General features: G+C 35.6%; 1 protein-coding gene across 4 annotated transcripts in view; it reads left to right on the top strand.

The window, feature by feature from the left end:
• Positions 1–20,895, top strand: part of RapGAP1 (Rap GTPase activating protein 1) — a 276,369-nt gene that overhangs the window by 114,633 nt on the left and 140,841 nt on the right. For 3 of the 4 annotated variants that reach the window (XM_076124619.1, XM_076124616.1, XM_076124623.1), the window contains exon 1: positions 19,242–19,485. The exons of the other annotated variant lie outside the window; for it this stretch is intronic. In XM_076124619.1, coding sequence (XP_075980734.1) covers positions 19,460–19,485 — 26 coding nt within the window. In that variant the 5' untranslated portion in view covers positions 19,242–19,459. Of the gene's footprint in view, positions 1–19,241; positions 19,486–20,895 lie in introns of those variants that run through there. 4 annotated transcript variants of the gene reach the window in all.

Raw genomic sequence — 20,895 nt, 5'->3', positions numbered from 1 at the left:
AATTTGGTATCAAGATATTTCAATACCCGAGAAAGGACATAGGCTACTTTTTACCCCGTGGAAATGACGCATTCCCATGGTAAAATTGAAAAAAAGCGGGTAAAAGCTAGTACTAATAATTATAATAAACTCTACCCATTGCATCACCATGTTTTCAGTACAGTACAGTTGGAACAAGTGATGTTTTTTAATACACACATAATTTCAAAAAATCATTAGGTACCTATCTAGGTACCTAACTAACTTACTTATTATACCAGTCGGCTATCACTCCTCTAACATCGGCAAATTTCAATAATCATCTCTAAAAAGGCGTATGTATCATGTCTTCTATATGAAATATGCCCTTTTGCAACTACATTATAAAAACGTTAAAAGTAACAAAGTTAAAGCAAATAACGGTGTTTTTACTACCGCAAATATCCTGAGTGGAGATACAAAGGAGTACTCTACAACATATAATTACTACGAACATACGTGTAACAACTTTTTTGTTACAAACAATGTAACAAAAACGAACACCGCGATATGTAAATGACTACAAATTAGTAACGACTTTTAATTTAGGGATATTTTTTTCTCACAGTGTAAACAAAGGTTAACACGCTCGTTGTAGGGTTAAGCCTTTTGTTTAACAATTATTGTTTTCTTCTAACCTGTTAAAGACTGTTTTAATTTAGAAATATTACAATGACATTATTTTGATTGTTTTCAAGTTTTCAACTTCTCATACTATTACTGCATTAATCATAATTCTTAATTTACAATGCCCTTGTTTTTGACAGGTTAAATTGCTACTACTTTCCGTTATAATTAATTGAGTGTATGCTTAAAAAAGCTCTACCAAAGTCAATCAATAAGACCCTTTATTTCGCGTTTTATAATGTAAATTTTTGACACTAAATTAATATTTTTGACTTTGACACTAGCACGGCTGTCACTCATGACAACAACAAATGTCAAAATGCATTTTTTTTTTTTTATTGTGTAGAGATGCGCCGGCTTTGTATTGTTATGCCAATTGCGTTCGCGCCCGGCACCGAATGACAATGATAATGAACGGTGCCGCAAATGTTTATGTTATTCCTTGTTTATGACGCTATCACTCATATACGACCAAAACATTTACCTTAGAATTACATTTTAGTACTTATTTTGCATACAAACTGCATGCAAAGCGTGCAAAATTGCTATTCTCCCCTATAATGTTATTTAAGCGTAGAAATAGCTTATGTTGTAAAATTTCATCGGACTTTAGCGATTATTGATTATTATTGTACGAACATCAGTCTTACAGGCCAGTACAATAAACAATCCCGGATAATATTTCAATAATGGCTATGCAGGCGCACCGATGATTGGTGATTCATCATTTCTTTCAACACTCATTGACATTGATCGATCGTGATTTACTCGTAGTTAGAAACTAACTAGCGGCCACGTAGTAATTTAATTAAGCATATTAAATATTTACTTAAAATGAATATTTCCAAAATGTTGGTGAAGCTCGTTATGTCAAATATTTTCATTTTTACCCCAGCTTTATGCAACATGATGATCGTGACAGTTGCCTATTGTTGTATCCCTAAAAATAACAAACAAGACTCCTTTCGAAATATTCGAATTTAAAAAGTTTTTGAAAAAGCGTATTTTGTTATTTTTTTAATAAAACATTTTGCGAATAATAATACACATAACACAGGAGGGACACCCCTGAAATTACTCAAACGAACTTTCATTTCATTTCGAGAATGGAATATGTCGAAAGGTCGCGGAGGGCGCATGCGCATTGTCACCGAGCATGATAGATTGCTGTCATATTCAAAGTATCACCTATACATATGTAAATTATCACCACGCATATCTGTACTGTACCGTATTGTCGCTCAAACGTATTTTAGGGGCGTGTGCCCACGAACTAATAATAAAAATAATGCTTTATTTGGATACAATTTGTCAAATCCTGATAGAATTGTATCTCTACTTATTTTTCGCAGAAATATAATACAACTCTATCGATTTCGCTGTCATAATGATGCGCAATAGCACACAAAGAGTAATCGATAAGTATTTGCTATTGTCAGTACGGCAACTAAAAGGATACCACAAAATAGGGCTGGTATCTAATAAAAAGATCTATTATAAAAAAATATACGTGTCCTATTTCTAAATAAAAATAATATGCCCTTGCCGCGAAGTACTTTACATGATGTATCCCGCGGTGTACATTACATGGTGTAAGTTTAATATTATTTAAGCATTAATCTTTATTAACCATTAAAACTTATCTTAAAACAAATTACTTCTAATTTTAAATCTTCGGGAACGAGCTTAAGTATTCTTCTTAAATCCTTCCACACATTTGTCACAATTACTTATCAGCTTATGTAAATAAACAACTGGCATTTCGGATCGCCTGCACCAATTGCTGCGACCGACAGAAGAATAAATCTTCACTTATCATATCGGGAACGCATTCAAAATATTGTTCCACTATATCTCCGCCCAAGCGCTAGCACGCCCGGCGCAGGCGTCACAACTCGGTACTTTTTATCAATCCACTAATGGAAGGGTTCACACACAATGGTCGAATCACGTTACAATTTTTTTTTGATAGTTGGTCTTTTTCAAACTAGTGGGCCGGTGTCCCGGCTGACACCATTCATGCAATGATTGATGGAACTAATTAATTTTGTCGTACGCGTGTTTGTCAATGAACTTAGATACTTGAATACGGAATTCAAAAATTTTACATCTATTGTAGTTGCGACAAAGGGTTCGAGTTTTTAATTTTGAACCTTTTTTACGAAACGCGTGCTCTGTAGGAATACAATAAATTGTATTACCTTCGAATATTTGATTGTGAGCCCTGTAAAATTAACATCACTATGCGCCGGGAGCAACGTCAATGTAGAATTTTAAATGGACGTCCATTTTAAAATTTTTAGCGTGCAGTCGCTGAATTTTTAATTACTGGGCGTCCATGTCGCGCGGCCATCAATTAATAAGTGGAGTGTGCCTCGTTCAAAATTACCGAAACCTTGATAGCACTTCACGCCGTCAAAGGCGTCAATTTGCATCGTTTGCAGTTTATCGTTTGCGGTGTAAAAAAATACATCCATATTTTTCAATGCGAACAGGGACACCGCGACGTAAATTGCAACATGTCGACCGCAGTGTCGTGTAGCTTTGTTAGCGGCCGTTTGGAAGCATACACACGTTCTGCTCTGTTATAGCACAGTGCGGCATTGTACTGCGAATCAAGTTCAAAATATTACTGTGTTTGTAGCTGGAAAACGTGCCTATGCGCTCTAGTGATGTCAATTTACGACCATCCTGATTGTACACAACCGGCGCTCGATGGATGATGTTTCAGTTTTCGATGATTTATGTGCGGTCAATCGGTAGTTAAAAAATATTTGCTGTGCTTTCAATTTAACAGGAACAAAGCTAAAATGAATAAACATTGTCAAACCCTTATTACGTACAATTACCTACTCAGAATTAAGTCCTTATCACAATACACCAAGACAACACAAATCACAACATTCAGAGAACTAATTAAGAATTCTAAATGTTCATACAATTTGTATGGCAGAAGTTAGCTAAGAATGAATTAATGAAAGCGACACGAAAGCTCGACCTCGCCGCCCTCATTACCTTGACTTTGATGTTTTAGAAGCCAGCAGATGAAAGTGCCTATTTTTAACTGACAACGCTTTAGCACTCTGGTGAAGTCTGGTGTGAACAAAGTGACTCAATTCCAGACGTAATTGGAATGAAGATAACGATTTAAGAATAACAGCAACAAAATAAATTATTTACAAAATGAATCTTTTCACTCTCTATTAATTAGTCGGATTTTCCCATCCCTAGTTATAACAGTCGATTTGCATTATCGATTCATAAATGGCACCTTGAATTAGATTGAAGGTCAGTAGCTATTAAGTTATTTATATCTGTGTCATTATATAAAATAGGCCAGTTGAGATGATATTTTAAAACTTGTTAGCACCAGACTATAAAAGGCAGACATAAGAAAAAATAACCTGTGTAAACTAAGTTTGTAGGTCATGCATCAGAGCTTGAGTAATTATGTAGCTACTCACAGGTATAATTATTTGATTTCTTCAACAAAAATGATTAGTATAAATGTTCGTAATAGTAGAGTAAAAGGTAAAGTTCGTTTGTGCGCCGCGCGTGACTTTACGGTTCGTTACGTTGACTCTTGTTCTGATTTAATTAAACGGTAACGAATTTTTCAAAATTTCTTAATTGTTTCCGTCCAAAAATTCCTTATTTTTTACTTTAACCTCTTCCTTTTATTATCCTCGAGCTTGTTTCAAGTGCCTGCCATGATTTTTTTAAATTGCGTACATTTAAATCCGGAACGAAGGTTGTCTTCAATTGTTTTGAATAGGAACCTTCAATTATTTTCTGAGAACTAAATATTAACATACCCAACCCGTACTTGGCCAGCGTGGTGGACTCAAGACCTAACCCCTTCCTTATTACGGGAGGAGACCCTTGCCCAGCAGTGGGACATTAATGGGTAAAATTAATTTATAATATTATTAACTGGATTAGAGTTATATTACCGAAAAGGTTTAAGACGCTGTGTAGCTGTTTATTTTTAGATGTTATTACTGAAAAGGGACCATTTGTCTTAAGAAAATAGGAGCAAACCGCGACTTTATTACTCTAGCTAACACATTATTTATGAGTTAAGTGAGCTAACAAAAACATTGGAGTAATTTCACTTTTTACGTAACGGTAATTGAGAAAAATGTCCAGGGGTTTAGGGGCACCACAAATAAAAATGTACATAAAAGTTTAATAGCTATGCTCTAAGTTTAAATAATGGCTGGATAAACTAGTTTCAATGTTATTCTATCGGCATAAAGAATATTGTAAGACTAAATTGAAGAAAGGGTTGAGCAAACTTTAATAAAAATGGACATCCGGTCAATTTGTTAGCACAATCAAATGTAGCGTTATTCAATTTGGTATATTCATTGCATTCATTCAAACCACGGAAGCAGATGTAGATTTGATACAGATGTTACGATTTCTTTTGCTATTTGACCAATGCAAATACTTCGTTATAATTACATGTTAACAAATGGACAAACTAAAAACGGTTTCCTGATCTTAGTTCTATTTGATCTTGATCTTGAAATTGAGTCTCTACGAAAGCTAAACAAAAAAGTATCAGCGACACCATTTTGTGTGCTGAACGCTGACTACTAGATAATGCATTACTTTGCTGGCTTCGAGCCTCTGTTTTTAAAAGTGTTTAGTATTCATAGCTATTTAAAACGAAACCACACCTACTTTATTTGAAAACAATAATCTTAGGATCTTTAAATAAAACATGTAAAACTTTCATGATACTTACACAGAAGAACTACACATCCTAAACTTATAAAGGCGCAATAAAAAATACATAAAATTTAATGGAAGAAATGTGTTTAAAACTAATTGCTTATCCAAACATAAATTTGTAAAGCGTCGTTAGATAAAAAACAGATGGTGTTTAAACTGGTGTTTAATAAATTGATCGTTAATGAACAAATCAATTAGTGGGATAACACATCGATGAAATTATTATCGACTAGATAAGATATAACACTTATGGTAGTACCACCATCTGTTCACCGCTGATCCCTTGCGGCTCAATGCGACTGTGTTTTTTGTTTTAGTAACATATTGAATTACTAACGATGTTACAAATCCTTATAACAACATGAATTTAAACTCTACTAACAAATCTTAAAGTACAAAATCCAATTCCCGAACCAATTGTCACTCCGACAGAAATGTGACAGACAAGTTTGCTAACGACACACAAACAAAAAGTTTGTTTTTCTAACATTGCAAAAAGGTCGCAGATAATAAAAGCCATGATGACAATAGATCGCAATTTGAAGTGGCACACTCATGTTACAATAACGACCCTCTTGAATAAAATTAAAATTTTTGTATGCCTCAAAATAAACATGAAGATTTGTGCAAACAAATTCTGGTGGAACTGGTATCTCTGGACACACTGACAGCCATAAAACCAGTCAGCTATAATACAAATAAGCTCGAGTATTTGTTCCGATTGTCCAAATGAATGGCTCTTTTTTAACGCTTGCAAAATGAGCAACGTTGAAAAAAAACAAATATAAATTACAAACAATTTTGATATCATTCACGAATATTAGGAGCAGTTAGTACGGCTTTATCCTTTCTTTAATTAATCATTTTATTATTAAATTATGCAAGCAAACGTTAAAGACGTTATTCAGCGCAAATTATTTTCGTAATAAAATCTGAGTCTCTTTGGACTACTTCCGTTCTGCATATTTTATCTCAAAGTACGTTTCTGACGCTTTCATTTTGTGCTATCTATTCTTGAGTTTCAATTTTCTTGACAACATTCACAGTTTTCCTTTCACGGTTGTGACGTCTTTTATTCAATTTCTTCTGAATTTTATTTTTAAATACATTATTCATTGTAGCTGTGGGATGAATGTGATAGCGAAGTATCTTCTGCATCTGCAAGTTATGTATTTGAATTTAAAATTACCTCTGGATAATTTGAAACAGTACAGACTCTTAACGATGCTGTTGGTCGGTAGGAAAGACGGTCATTGCACATAGTAATTACAATAATAATATATTGCACCGTTACACAGGATATATTCGAGGGAAGATTATAATTACATGAATGTTTTATTACTATTGCAGTTATGTTCGTTACATGTTACTCTTAATTTGATTTTTTCGCACAGGAGATACGGAAATCGTTATTCTGAAACAAAACCCCTAACTGTTCTATTTTAATCAACAATCTTGAAATTACACGAGTACTCAAAAGCACAATACTTACAATACATTTTATTAGTGAAAATTAAAACTGCACAACTTAATGGCGCCATGACCCTTGAATCCTGTGATGTACTTGTTCATATTTTATCGCTCAATAAAAATGTCGCCCTCTTTCAATTTGGTCTCAGTTGTTTTATTATGTACAGGAAAATTATTGCCATTTTTATTGCTAGAACACGTACCATTTCGGACGGTATTGTACAGTGTGAAATAAGTATGTTTTTTTTACTCTTGTCCTTGTATGAGGAAATTGATTTAGGAAGGCGCCGGCTGCAATTCTTTTCATTTGGAAAGTCGTAAAATGAGTTGTAAACAAATTACATAAAATGTGTTAAAAAGGTATACTGATTACTGAAACCCATAAACTTGACAAATGTTGGTTCTTTTGAATACAATGATGGTTTTTATCTCCGTTAGACTTTTCAGCCAAAATAACATAATATTCGATCAAATATCGACATACGAGTCCTAAACCGCTAATGTCCCAAAATTTTCACGGGAAATTTTCATTGGGAGAGCATAGAAAAAGTTTCAGGGTAAAAGACAGAGTGTGACTTCGTTATTTTATTACGTATGCGGATAGTGTACAAGTTTAACTAATTTATTACATGACTAGTCTAGACTTAGCGTAAATATAAAATGTTTGCAGCACACTGTGCAAACACTCGCACAAACTCATGGTTAATGTCGTAGAGAACTCGTAAATAGTTTCATTTCATCAAACACCAAATTGTCGGATAGTTTGTATTAATATTTGTACATAGTTTTGAAGGTCCTCCCGCCTTGAATAGGGTCTTATTTGATGTAAACTAATTAAAATTATATCCTAGTTCTTAAGCAAATTGCTAGGAATTTAATATTGTTAAAACGTGTATTTAGCTTAAATATACATGGCACGTAAAATTTGTTTAAAAGTCAGACCTTCCTAAATCAAAGTTAACAAGATCAACAATCCTGAATACCAGTAGGGGAACATTCATTTCGAAAAACTGATACAAACTTCCGATAAGGCCACTATGTAACACAAATTAACACCTTAAAATGTTATCGCGACACTTCAATCGGGTCATTGAACTAACCCTTTAGATTTTGCATATTTACATTGCTTAAAAAATACCGACATACGTTGAAAACATTGTACAGAAAATTGAACCTTACTTAGTATTAATAGAGATGAAATTTGATTGTTAGTAGGGTGATTGTCGAAATTCCCCGATTGTTGATTACTGGCCACCCTTGGGTCTCTCACAATGTCTTTACGGCTGGTTGCTTCGATTATGGTAATTTTTGTAATAACATCTCGATTTAACAAATGTTCGTCGGTTGGACAATAGCTCTATTGCATGCTGACAGTTCGCAATTGACTTCGCTGCATTAGAAAATGTATTAAAGCAAGGCGTGCGCAAAAATACAAAAAAAAATACAATTATCACGATGAAGTCTTATGTCCAACTATTTTTATGACTTTTAACAATGTTTAAATGAAGGGGTATATGAAAGTACACTGTTTGTTTATCTACATCAGTTATTATTATTTTTTGACGAAGTCCAAACTAAGGGTATTTTTAGGTTATTTGTTCACGCTAATAACTGAAGAGACCCATCATGTTGTGTAGTTGTACGTACCTCGTACAAAATAATTATGTAACAGTTATAAATTTGATAGATGTCTCCCGCTTTAAATTCTCTCTCGTAATATTTTATATATCCGTGATTGATATTCCGTTCCCTAATATGCATATGCCGATAACAATAACGTGTGGAGACGGAATACTGTTACGAATGCTGCGTAATCCACCGAATAAAATAAACTCCAAAGCGAGAGGATTGAAATAATTCAATTGTGTAAAGCCCAAATTACAATTGCAAAATACTTTTTCTGCATTTTGCATATTTTTTCACCGGGTTTTTGAGTTTACACTTAAAACCGTGTAATCCGGGTTTAAACTTATTATAATGGCGCAGTCTATTGTTCGGAAGGTAGAGGGCGCCACCCTAATTCTAATTCACATTGTTATTGAAGAGCCCTTGAAAGGTAAGCTATGGTCAGTGTAACATAATACTTTATAAGGAACCTTAAAAAAATGCGTTAGAATAATATGTTGCCAAAACCCTCGGACATTAAGCTTACGTATTAGCGGTCGGAATCAGTGAATAATAACCCTTTGACCGTCCATCTGAGAATATTTTAGCATTTGCGAATGAGATGTTTACACAATCAGTACATACGGTTTGCAAACGTTTCTCTTGTATAATTGAAAATTACAACGAGCTCGAACTAAAATTAAACAAGTAGATTGCTAGTTTTTCTAACAAGAATAAGTGGAGAGAATTAAAACGTTTAGTGGTGAGTGCTATTATGCAGAAAAAATATACTTGAACTTCGAGTGGTTTAAAAAACATTGAACAGTTCTTTCAATGACTAAAATACATTTTCTTTGCATAAAATCTCGTGCATGTTACGAAACATAAAGAGAATACTAATATGCAGGTTCTTACATAATCCATTAATTATTACTGAACACAAAATTGCAACTAAACGCCGTATAAATGTACGCGCTGAATATCATTAAAAATGTTTATTGCTTTCGTTAATTACTTTCAGGTGCATACCAGTAAAATACTTATTTAATTGTAGAAGTGTGTTCCATTCTCTCCATTGCTCAGTTCTGAATTCGCACATATTTCAATTCGACAAAACTAAATTCATTTAAAGAAATCCAGTCGGCGATGCAATTTGGTCTGACCTGCATTTGAAAATCGAATCAAACCGGTGCCCATTCCCGCGGGGAAAACGAAAAGATTCAATCAGTTGCCGTTAGTTGAGTGCAGCCCATTATTTGTTTACAGGAAAATATTATTGAAGAAACAAATATCAATTTCGTTCTGAATTGTTTGTTTTCCCAAGTATTGGTTCTGTTTACTGTAGCACTTCTACTGCCATTCATGCTCTACTTTTCTCAATAGTTTCTAGCGAAATACAGAATTTCTACCAATAAATTAGTAGCTGTCTTCATAATCACAAATAGCATATAATGATGATTAACTTGTAATCCAAATATCAAAAGGATCAAGCAATTATCGTCCAAGTATGCACGCAATCAAGTTTGACATAATAATGTCATGCCGTAATATGAAATTAGTTCCGTTCACGTACGCTAGAGGCGCTGTGCAATTATCGACTGTGACTCTACCGTCCAGTGAAATTGACGATAGTTACTTTATGATGGAGTCGTAAGTCTTTTGTAATCTCACTAATCAAGTAATCACTACTCTACGAAATCGGTTTCTTAAACTACGGGGGTTTTACTATTCGTAATTTCAACTTAATCATTTTGCTACATAGCTTAATCTATATTTCTATCACTCTCATTCAGGGCCCGTGTCTTACTACCTGTTTTCAATGAAAAGGCTGGAATCTAGACTATTTTTAAGCAGTGTTTACAAATCTATGAAAATAATATATTTATAAAGTAGTAGGTACACAGTAGGTAGTAGAAGTGACGGCAACAATAAATAATTATTTAACATGAATTTTCCTAAAAATAACAGAATCTCTATTAAACTTAACCTACTACCCTCAATGAATCATGAATAAATTAATTATGTTTATTCCAGAGTTTATTTGCAGGAGAAAATGGACTGTTTTAAGTTTTTATTGAAACGAAAGCCTAAATGCATACTATAGCCAAATTACATAGTACTTTAGTTGCTCACGAATACTCACGATGTTCTCTCACTTGTATGAAATGGAAACACCTATTCACACTATTCACTCACCTTCAAGTCACGCTTTTCTCTATAGATCGGAATGTTAAAAGGAAACTGGACCAAGTGGGTAAGGTTTTCAATGATGACGAATGTATCTAAGACCTAAACAATTTCGGCACGCCTAGTAATTTTTGGCTGAAGTACAACGCTTGAATATTCTTGTTCAAGAGAGATATGCGTAAATGAGGCTACAATATCCTACTAATATTATAAATGCGAAAGTTTCTGAGAATGTATGTATGTATGTATGTACGGATGTTTGTTACTCTTTCACGCAAATACTATTGAACCGGTTACGATTAAATTTGGGTAAATATAGGTAGCTGAAGACCCAGAATAACATATAGGCTCCTTTTTTATCCCGGAGTTCCCGAGGGATCGGAAGGAATCCACGCGGACGAAGTTGCGGGCGGCCTCTAGTTTTAAAATAATAATGGACCATATGGTCTTCAAGTACTAAGTACCGTTCACCGAGTTACGAGTATTTAGTAATACAAAACGATTGCTTAATTACCAGATTGACAAATTCGATGTGCTCACTCGTGCCCTCATTTCAACCCAGTTTCCCGTTTTCTCTCCATTTTAATAATTAATTATTGTTATTATTCCGCGAATGTTTTAATTAACAAGCCTTGTTACTGCTTGAAACTTTTCCTTTTGTAAGAAATAAACAAGAGATCAGATTCAAATGCAAATTTTCTGCCTCCTTACAACAATACATCTGCTCGAACGTCTGGTTAGTAATGAGTTATTGATTGTTTGTTAAAAAAACATGTTAAAAAACTTGAAAATATTTTAATCTGACACTCGTTAATTATATCTTCGAAACTGTCTATTGCTAACCAGAGCAGAAACATCGCATGTAGATTAAACCATTTGGCCATTAATCATAAAATAACGAATGAATAAAAAAATCTGCATATCTCAGTGATATATTTATTAGTATTGCACAAGTATGAGATGCATCATCGATGGCACTATCAGTACGTGTATTCAGTAATAAAACTTAACTACAAGAGCACTTCGATTATCCAACAAGAAAGCCATAAATCATTGAAAAAGGAATAAATGCCCAGAGCCTAACCGCGTATAAGGGATCCGTATTCATCTCGACGCAGCCAGATCAGACAAAGGCTTTTAAAGCTATTGTCGAAGCTTGTCTGGTTTAATACCTTCCATTTTCACCTTTCTTTGTGAAGGAGGAATGTCTTTTATAAGTTTTAGTTGAACTAGATGGAGCGTGGTGTTCGTAATTGCTCAAGTTATGACGACCGATGCATCTGTGTTGGGACAGTTTTATTGGATGTCACGGCACAACACTTGCGTTGAACTAGTTTCTTCAATTCGTATTTATTTATTAGTTTACCTGATGTATTTAAAGACAGATGTACCAGTGATATCAAAAGCTTTCTCATTGCTTCAAATTCTCATCTTTAAAATATCATCTCACTTTTCGAAAATTATAATATTCTGAGTGACAGATTCGAATATCAGTTACTCAAAAGCTACTTTAAATTGTACAAAAGAAATAGTATCAAATGTTTCAACATCAATATTCAAACCACAATTACTTTCATAGAAAAGAGTTTTACAAAGAATGGGGTAAATAAGAGTTGGGTCAGTGACCTCCCTGAGACGTTAGGGTGGTTTCGTCACGTCGTTGTTTTCATCTTTGTCCCCTTTATAAGCTTTGTTACGCACTTGTAACCCGCTCCACCTTGCTTTGTGGCCGAGATTGTATTAGCTACAGGACGTTGCTTTACTTTGCCCCACAATCTTATTGAATCCCCGGTGTATTCAGAGCAGGTAAAACTACTAGGTTAATGCAGGAAATTTGTGTTAGCCTCGTTTAGCAAACAAGCTGGTGTTTTAAACTTATTAGCTTTTAAATTTGTGTGCAAATTAAATATTGTTCTATCGTTAACTTTATGTTGATTTTTAAGGATTATTTTCTCTCCTTACACCCATCGCCTACGACCCACCATTGCGATATCTCATTAACCAAAGTTATGTTAGTAAGTAAAAGTATACTCAACAAGATACTGGAAAATTCCCAATACATACAGTACAAATGTTTGAAATCTGCGACTAATCCAATTAAACCTTTTATGTACCTTGTTTGTCAAACACAATTTTCTAATACTTTCCGTTCCACTTCGGATACGCTTTAATTTTTCAAGCACGGAAACTCAGTAAAATGTCAACATCGTTACTTTGATCAAGGTCTATTTTCTCTCATTGGATAAAAAGATTCAATATAGCCGCCTTAGATTGCATCCGATATTGCTTTTAATATTTTGCCTTGACCTATTTTACTTTCGTTTCGTAGAAAGAATGTCACCGTTGAAATTTTAATGATGAAAAATAAACGGCAATGTTTTTATGACACAATTTGAGATACCCGCTAAACTGTCATCATGCTGTATAATATAAAGCGTAGTGCTCACTCTCTTTGGCAGAGAAATAATCTAACCTCTAATAATAAAGAGTTAACTGTGTGAATAACAGCATCCTTTTGTACCCTATTGTAGATATGTGAGAATATTTTCTTGATGCCACTGGGTCACCTTATGAAATAAAAACCCATTGTAGTCGTATTGTCCGAAAAGCATTAAGTAGTCAAATAAGGCACCCCTTTTTAATAGACGCATACGAATTGCCCCGTAAACGGTCAGTTTCTCTGAATATTTTGTCCATTGTCCCTAATCGCATGCGTAAAGCCGTAATCTTTCTCAATTCGTGTCCGTGAGCATTGCTTTGGACAATTATTTTTTTCTGGTGTGAGAATTTTACTCTCCTTTTTTGGGGTAAACGAGTATGCTTATCAATCCCATCTCAATCGTGTTTTACCACTGTTTTTTACTTCATTACATGTAGCTACGTGTCTTATCCATTACATTAATATTGAAATTCCCAATATGATTCTAAGATACATACTTAAGATTTCATAAATCAGGCGCTATAATTAAATCCAATTTTAGGTTTCTAGCATCAAATGGATCAGTCAGTGATCTAGAAGCAACCAAATGGGACTAGTTTTAATCAACGTCAGTAACGTAATAGCACTAAGTGACGCCACAAAGCCCTGGGGTTACCGAGCACTCGTTAGAACTGCCATAATTTCTGCTCTAGGCGTAGTCCCTGTGAAAATTGCTTAAGAGATCGTTATACCTGAGATACTGATGAGTTTTAGAATTCGTTAGATAGGCAATCCCCTAACAAACTTTAATTATTCTTCACTTGATTGTGTTCAAGGCTGCTGTTACTATATTAAATATTGTAATTTTGTAACCTAAACTTAAGCGAAAACTAAAACTTTTATAGCAATAAAAAGTGAAAAATAATAAATTCTGTAAAATACTGAAATTAAATTTCGTTCACGTTATATAAACGTAATAGACTTTTTGTTATACGCGACTACAATATCTTTGTTCCATTCAAAACATTTTGATTTCTATTCAATCTATAACAAGTTTGCTTTAAGGAAGGAAAATATCAATTGCTCGACCCACTTTACCTATAGAATTGGACCGAAAATTCTGAAACGTCGGCTATGCAATCTGGGACCGTGGTTCCTACTTTTAAATTGGCAATTTCACTTGCGGCCCGTTTTCAGCTACCATTTACTTTCTCCCGTATCGTCCATTTTGCGTTTCATAAGTGTATAATTACTGCGTTTATTGGCCCATACCATTCCATAGGAGGCGTGTACGAAATTGTTGTTTAGCTTCAGGGCAGCTTAGGGCTTACACCAAATTATTGCCCACTTACGTGACTCCGTAAATTGGTTTTAGAAAGTTCGATGCAAGAGAATTTATCTCGTGATTTATTATTATTAGCTTCGTCGGGTTATTCGTGCGGTATGCGCTATGTTGAACTGTAAACTTGCGTTTCTGAATTATACCAATCATTAATCTATAATGAAAGAGCCCAAGTATTTCGAGGACACATTTATTAAAGCTTATTTATGCCGTTAGCATGTAGCTTTAAGTAAATTAGAAATATAAATTGTAAAACTCTATTAAAATCGACCTATTTCGAAATAAAGCAAGTTAAGAGACACAATTTATTCGGTTTCACACACTTGGTCAAAAATTTTTTCGCTTTCAAAACGTCAAATGGCAATAAGATGCAAATTAAAATCGTTCAGGTCAAACCCGATCACGCTCTCATCGGAATGGTGGACTGAAACGAGATTTTGGAACTAGTTGCAAAGATAACAATTAAAGATCAGGTGTTGCGACCTCTCGCGAAAACCGGCCGTGCAACGATAATGCATTAGATAAGTAGACGCTTTATGAATAATATTTTATGATAATTTGGTTAGCTGCAATAGAAAATGAGGGAACAGAGTTTTTTATACTGTATCAGGTTTTTATTAAACTTGTTATTTTGTGTGAACTTTAAATATTATCGTGTCACTTGCATTTGAAAATACACTGAAGTTCAATGTTGCATAACCCATTGAAGTCTTCTGCGTATTACAACATCGGTCCATATAAATCTATAACTGATATGTTCATATAGGTAAGATTATTTTATAAACTGCTGTTTATTTTTTATGTTCGGTAATATTACTAACTCTCTAAAGCTTAAAGCCGCTCAAAGATCCGACAATCGCATAGGTATTCACCGGATTAATATTGAATTAATTCACTAAACGGCACTCTATTCAACTAATATACTGAGAAAGCATTTATTTCGTAAATATGTACTTCAATTGTGTGAAATTTAGGCCTGAGTGACTGAAACATCGCATTATAAGGTTATTGCCCTCGAGTGAATTAGATTGAATTGTGCTAGGCTGTTAAAGCCATTTCTAACTTAATTTTTTTTGTTGCAGGTAAGCAAATGGCTATTCCAGCGATTAGTAAGTTTATAAGATCGGTCATCGGCTTCCCTAAGCATAATGTACCAATATTAAAATGTCAAGAGACCCTTAACGGTACATATAAACGGTTACCGACAAGCAAATGGGTATTTGAAAACGATTGAAGTTCCATGGTGAGTTAATTATGGGCTGGACTGTACTGTGACTCTGTGACCCCTTTGTAAAGAGAGACGGACCTTTTGTAAACGGACTCTAAATGGTTATTTAAGAAACATAGTAAGGTCAATGACACGTCTAATGACAGGTAAAGTATACGGAACTTAGTGCTTGTTCACGTTGGAACTCGCGGGCGCGGTGGCGGGCGCGGTCGCGGGGACGTGGCGATTTGTGTTCACGTTGGCCGCCAGGCGGGCGTTTGGCTCAAACTGGCTCAAACTGGTTGATCTTACTTGACATCGCGCCCGCCACCGCTAGTTCGACGTGAACACACACGAACATCTTCACTTGTTTGATATTGGCGCGAGCCCGCCACGCGGGCCGCGCGCGACGCCGCTAGCTCGCCCGCGACTTAGACCGCGCGAACGGTTTGTACGTGAACACTTCGGTACATCGCCATACGTTTGATATTTCGCGACCGCGCCCGCCACCGCGCCCGCGAGTCAACGTGAATGAGCACTTATTCACGGAATGACTTGGCGTCTCGTTACTACCGTAATGGCGGCTCCACATTATTGCCGTGAATTCACGCGCGTATTCTCGCCGTGAATTCACGGACCGACTCCATGCCCTCCACATTCACGGAATGCTCACAATAGTTCGAAGCCCTCCGCGAAATGGACGTAGAAGCTGTTGCTGCGATAACTTTATTTGCTGTGTCCCTATACCACTATATAGATGTCAAAAATAAGAAAGTTGTTGTTCCTCACACCATTTTTCTATAATCTGAAAAGCTGAGCGCATTATACGGTCCGTACCCCTTTATAGTCCAGAGTAAACTGCGCCGGGGCCGTGAATGTGTATGTGTATGCGTGAACGCCGCGCGAACCCTTTGTCACGGGACTTTAATACCGACTCTGATCGGGGAACAGGCGTGAACGCGCGTGGACCCCGTGAAAACCGTCCACATTCACGTTCGCGTCTGTTCACGGAGCTTCACGGCAATAATGTGGAGCCGGCATAATATTTTGAACGTTTCATAATAATATCGTGAATATTATATTCGGATTTTTTATATTACATATTAAGTGTAATAAAAGGGAACATCTTTTGGGAACACGTTTGTGAAATTGACTTCAGGTGATTCAGGACATCGATGTTTTGCGTGAAAATCATTTGATTATTGTACGTAAGTATTCGATATGAATTAATGGTAGCGAGGAAATTAATTATGTGAGTCGCGCCTTGCTGTTGTGGGTGTATAATATATATATGAGCTATCAATCACTAATTTGAAGAAGAAATAACTCGCATTTGTAGTTATTTCCTGTGTTTTAGGCTACAAATCACAACCGGATTGGAGACAAAATCTGGAATGGAATGAATGTAATGATCGTATTAGTACTGAATTAATGATTGACATGAGGATATCGACAACACAAATAAAACTTGCTGTGGTCACAAACTGTAGGTCTTATGTGAATGAGTTTGGATTTTCCACAACAAGATTCTCCAAAGAATTAGGTCCCTTGTTTAGAACATAATACATGTCATGTCGTAAATATTGGGTTTTTAAGCATTTATTATGTGTCATACACTTGCGGTCAGTGAATTAAGGAGGTCACCTACTCATTAACCAAATAAGAAAAATACGCGATCGGACTTTACTAATCATTTAATGTGATTCACCTGCAGCTGGCTACGAAGAAATAAGTATTCTATTAAACACTTGTCGATCGATATCCTTATACGACTAATGTTTCTAAAAAGGAACAAATAAATTCAAACAAGAACCAGCTGTTATTGTTATGATCACGTTTTAGTTTATATATTTATGTATGTTGTATTGATAGCTTGTCTATACGCGGTCTTCCGGACCAGTCCGTATTCCGCCGGGCCCGTCGGACACGCATGCCGTTGAATGTCTGATGACGTCTGACTCAGAGATGCGCATGCGCATACCAATGTGCAGTTACAACTTTACGAGTGCTTGTATGCAGTTTGGGTTTGAATTAGGTAACATGAGTTATGGGTTCATTTGGCAAGATTGTATAATTGTTCTTTGCATTAAAATATATTATGCAAAAAGCGTTGCGCTAAGTTTATTGAATTATGAATCATCCTATCTAGGTATATCTGATTTGCCTTTTAAGACTTTCTGACTGACGAGGGCGTGGTTCAATCTTAAGGTTTTCTTAATAAAACAACTCTAGTCGAGTCGTAGGTACATAACTAAATAATTCTATGGAAAAGTAAACAGTTTATAACACAACAGTGAAAAGTGGCCTCACCAACAACTAGAATAAAATAGGGGCCCAACAAATCAAGATCAACAATCCCAATTACGCTTGTCGATATTTGTTTCCAAAATTTATATTCCCGGACCACACCCTTCAGTTGAAAACAGGTGGGTGCATACACAGTGACCCCGTTTCTCTTGACTCCCTTCAATTGTCGATAATCTCTCCATCTCTTTCCTAAATTAGGAAGCCGAGATCTCGATAACGGTGAGAACAGGCTATTGTCGCAATATTATTGCGTGAGCTTTTGTCAAGTTAGCGATCAATGTGGGTACTTTGCTTGCCATAGATTAGAAAATATGCTACAGATAGCCTGTTAACATCGGACTTGCGGACTGGCTTTATGTTTTTGTTGGGGAAATATTTTTGATTTAAGTAGATTATGGACTTTTAATGACTAAATAGCCTTTGGCTTTATGGCCTTTATGGATATATAGGTAGGTATTTGAGATTTGAAACAGGTAAGTAAAATTTATTTTGATGCAATTATCGAATCCCTACTTATAAATCATGAAATAAGCAGTTTGAGCAGTACAAAGTTTGCGCGCTTCTTAGTAATTGATGTGCCGATTTTTGAAAATATACGTCTAATGTGACCAACAAGAGTCAACAACGTAACATATAAAAGGCACCTATGTAGCTATAGAACATCTACCTGCCTAGTTACATCCCGTATTCTGTAATTACTAACATTTTGTCAAAAGCCCTGCGCTTTACGAACAAATTGCTTACAATTTGTCCTCTACCGACTGTACCGAGTCTAAATGCACTGTGTGTGAGGTATAGAGGTTCTTTCGTAGTTAGGTGATAGGTAGAACACATTTGTATGCGTCGCGAAACTGAGTGAGGAGCCTTGTAGCATCTATAAGACAGGTGACTAACATGCTGAAAAATTATGCCCTCGACAACAGTTGGAATACATTACCGTTGGGTAAAAGCTTTTAGCAAGTACTGCGTGCTAGTTTTGTAGTGACATTTGTACGAATAAAAAATATCAAGAATAGTTGACCTCGAAAATATTTTATGATTTACATATACGCGATGTCTTGGACAAAGAAACTTTTTACCTCCATTTACCTACATAGATATTTAATTAGATTATCCATGCTCGGTAACTATGAAAAAAAGCCTGAAATCATATCCGTAACGTATACGAGATTTGATAAATGAAATTGTTGGTCGTATTCATTTCGTTTGTCTCGGTGCATGCGCACGGGCACGCGCTGCTTCTCCGGCGCCGAGCGGAGCCGTGCGCTTGATGCGAGTGCGACGCGACTCGGACTCGCGACAATCGACCAATCAGCGCTTCAGTTGCTTTCCGTCACCCATCGTGTGTGGTAGTGTCGCGCTCCGTAATGTAACCGGTCGAACATCGAACTTAATTTTAAATTTTAATGTTGACTCGAAAATACTGTGCATTTGAGTGAAAATGTGCTTGATTTCTAATGCGACTGTTCAGTGTTAATGGATTGAACGACTTACTGTATTCCTACAATCGAAATATTATTTTTTTGGATTGTTTACTATGGTGATCGTCAGTGTTTTTAACAGGTTAGTAACTAAAATATAGACAAATACCTACATATTAAATTGAAAAATGCATGTTGTGTGTTGTATTGTAATGTATCTAATAGGATAAACTCATTAGTAATTATAGTACTGTTCAAGTATTATTAAAGAAATTGTACGTTGGTAGACACTTACATCCCCCGCAACGTTTTTATTGTTGATAACGACTTTCATGTAACACAAATAGTGTCCGATCGTTGGTTTTTAAATCGGCACTAGTAGGTACTTATATGTCTAAATAAGGCAAGGTGTGCAGGAAGACGATGCATTTTTCGTCACGCATCATTAGACCTGTAATCTTATTATGTAGCCGTATTGATAGGTACCTAGCACTGATAGATACATAAAGTTCCAAGTAACTACAATGTTATGTGGAATAATTCGATTCGCAACTCCCACGCATACTGTTGATAGACACAATAAAATTACATTTAACTATTGAAGTGTAGGCACAATTACTTTGTTATTCATTAAATTGCACTCCTATATTTAATTTGCATCCGAATAAATAATGTCGTTACATTTTAATATTTAAATCGAATTCCAAAAAGTTGGGTTCCATATTATTTGTAAGGGTAAAACTTGCAACAAAAATACCTAATAGTGTTTATTGACAAGAAATCTAGTAGGTCCCTATACTCCCTATTGATCAGATTTGTAAAGTAAAATGTCATCTAAGAAATAAGGTTACCTTCAAGAAAAAGTGCCGAGATGCGCTCGCGTCGTTCTTGAGCTTCGAAGGTATTTATGACACATACCTACCGGTATTATGGAATTCCAAATATTAGTAATCACAAACCATGACCTCTCACACTAAGAACCTATCAGTGATTCATTAGTGATTTCACATTGCGTTCGGTTGTAGGTTCCTTGAAAATCCTAATCAGGTCCAATACCTAGAATCCGAAGATCGTTCGGAACATTCCCACATTCAAAGGCAATTCCTTTTGATTCGTGATACTGAGAATTTCTAAACGATTGGTTATCCAGTTATCCACCTTTGTGTAATCCCTAACGAACGAGATCCCTTCTAACATCGGTAGATACGTTACCCCGTTATTCCCAAGGCTCACGGTTCCCCGATTCGACACGGTAGCTCACTAACCAACATTTACGCAAGCCCCACCTGACAATATCGTGACATGCATCCATCACACTCTTCCGCAATACATTCCCGTATCACCGTCATACTCTGACGCTTACCATTCTTTATACCACATACAATTTGCGCCTTTTTTCTCTCCATGTAAGCTACCTCTTCCTTTAGTAATTTAGAAATGAATAAATCTATAATTACCAAAGTCGTTTAAACGATTTGTCGTGTTCTGTGTTAGAATTTAAAGGTTTAAATTGATTGGCTGTATAGAACAACTGTGCCGATGCGTTTCCGAT

The sequence above is a fragment of the Anticarsia gemmatalis genome, chromosome 16 (genome assembly GCF_050436995.1).
Source record: "Anticarsia gemmatalis isolate Benzon Research Colony breed Stoneville strain chromosome 16, ilAntGemm2 primary, whole genome shotgun sequence".
NCBI lineage: Eukaryota > Metazoa > Arthropoda > Insecta > Lepidoptera > Erebidae > Anticarsia > Anticarsia gemmatalis.
The sequence above is the reverse complement of the archived record's forward strand: the minus strand, read 5'-3'. Positions and strand labels throughout refer to the sequence as shown.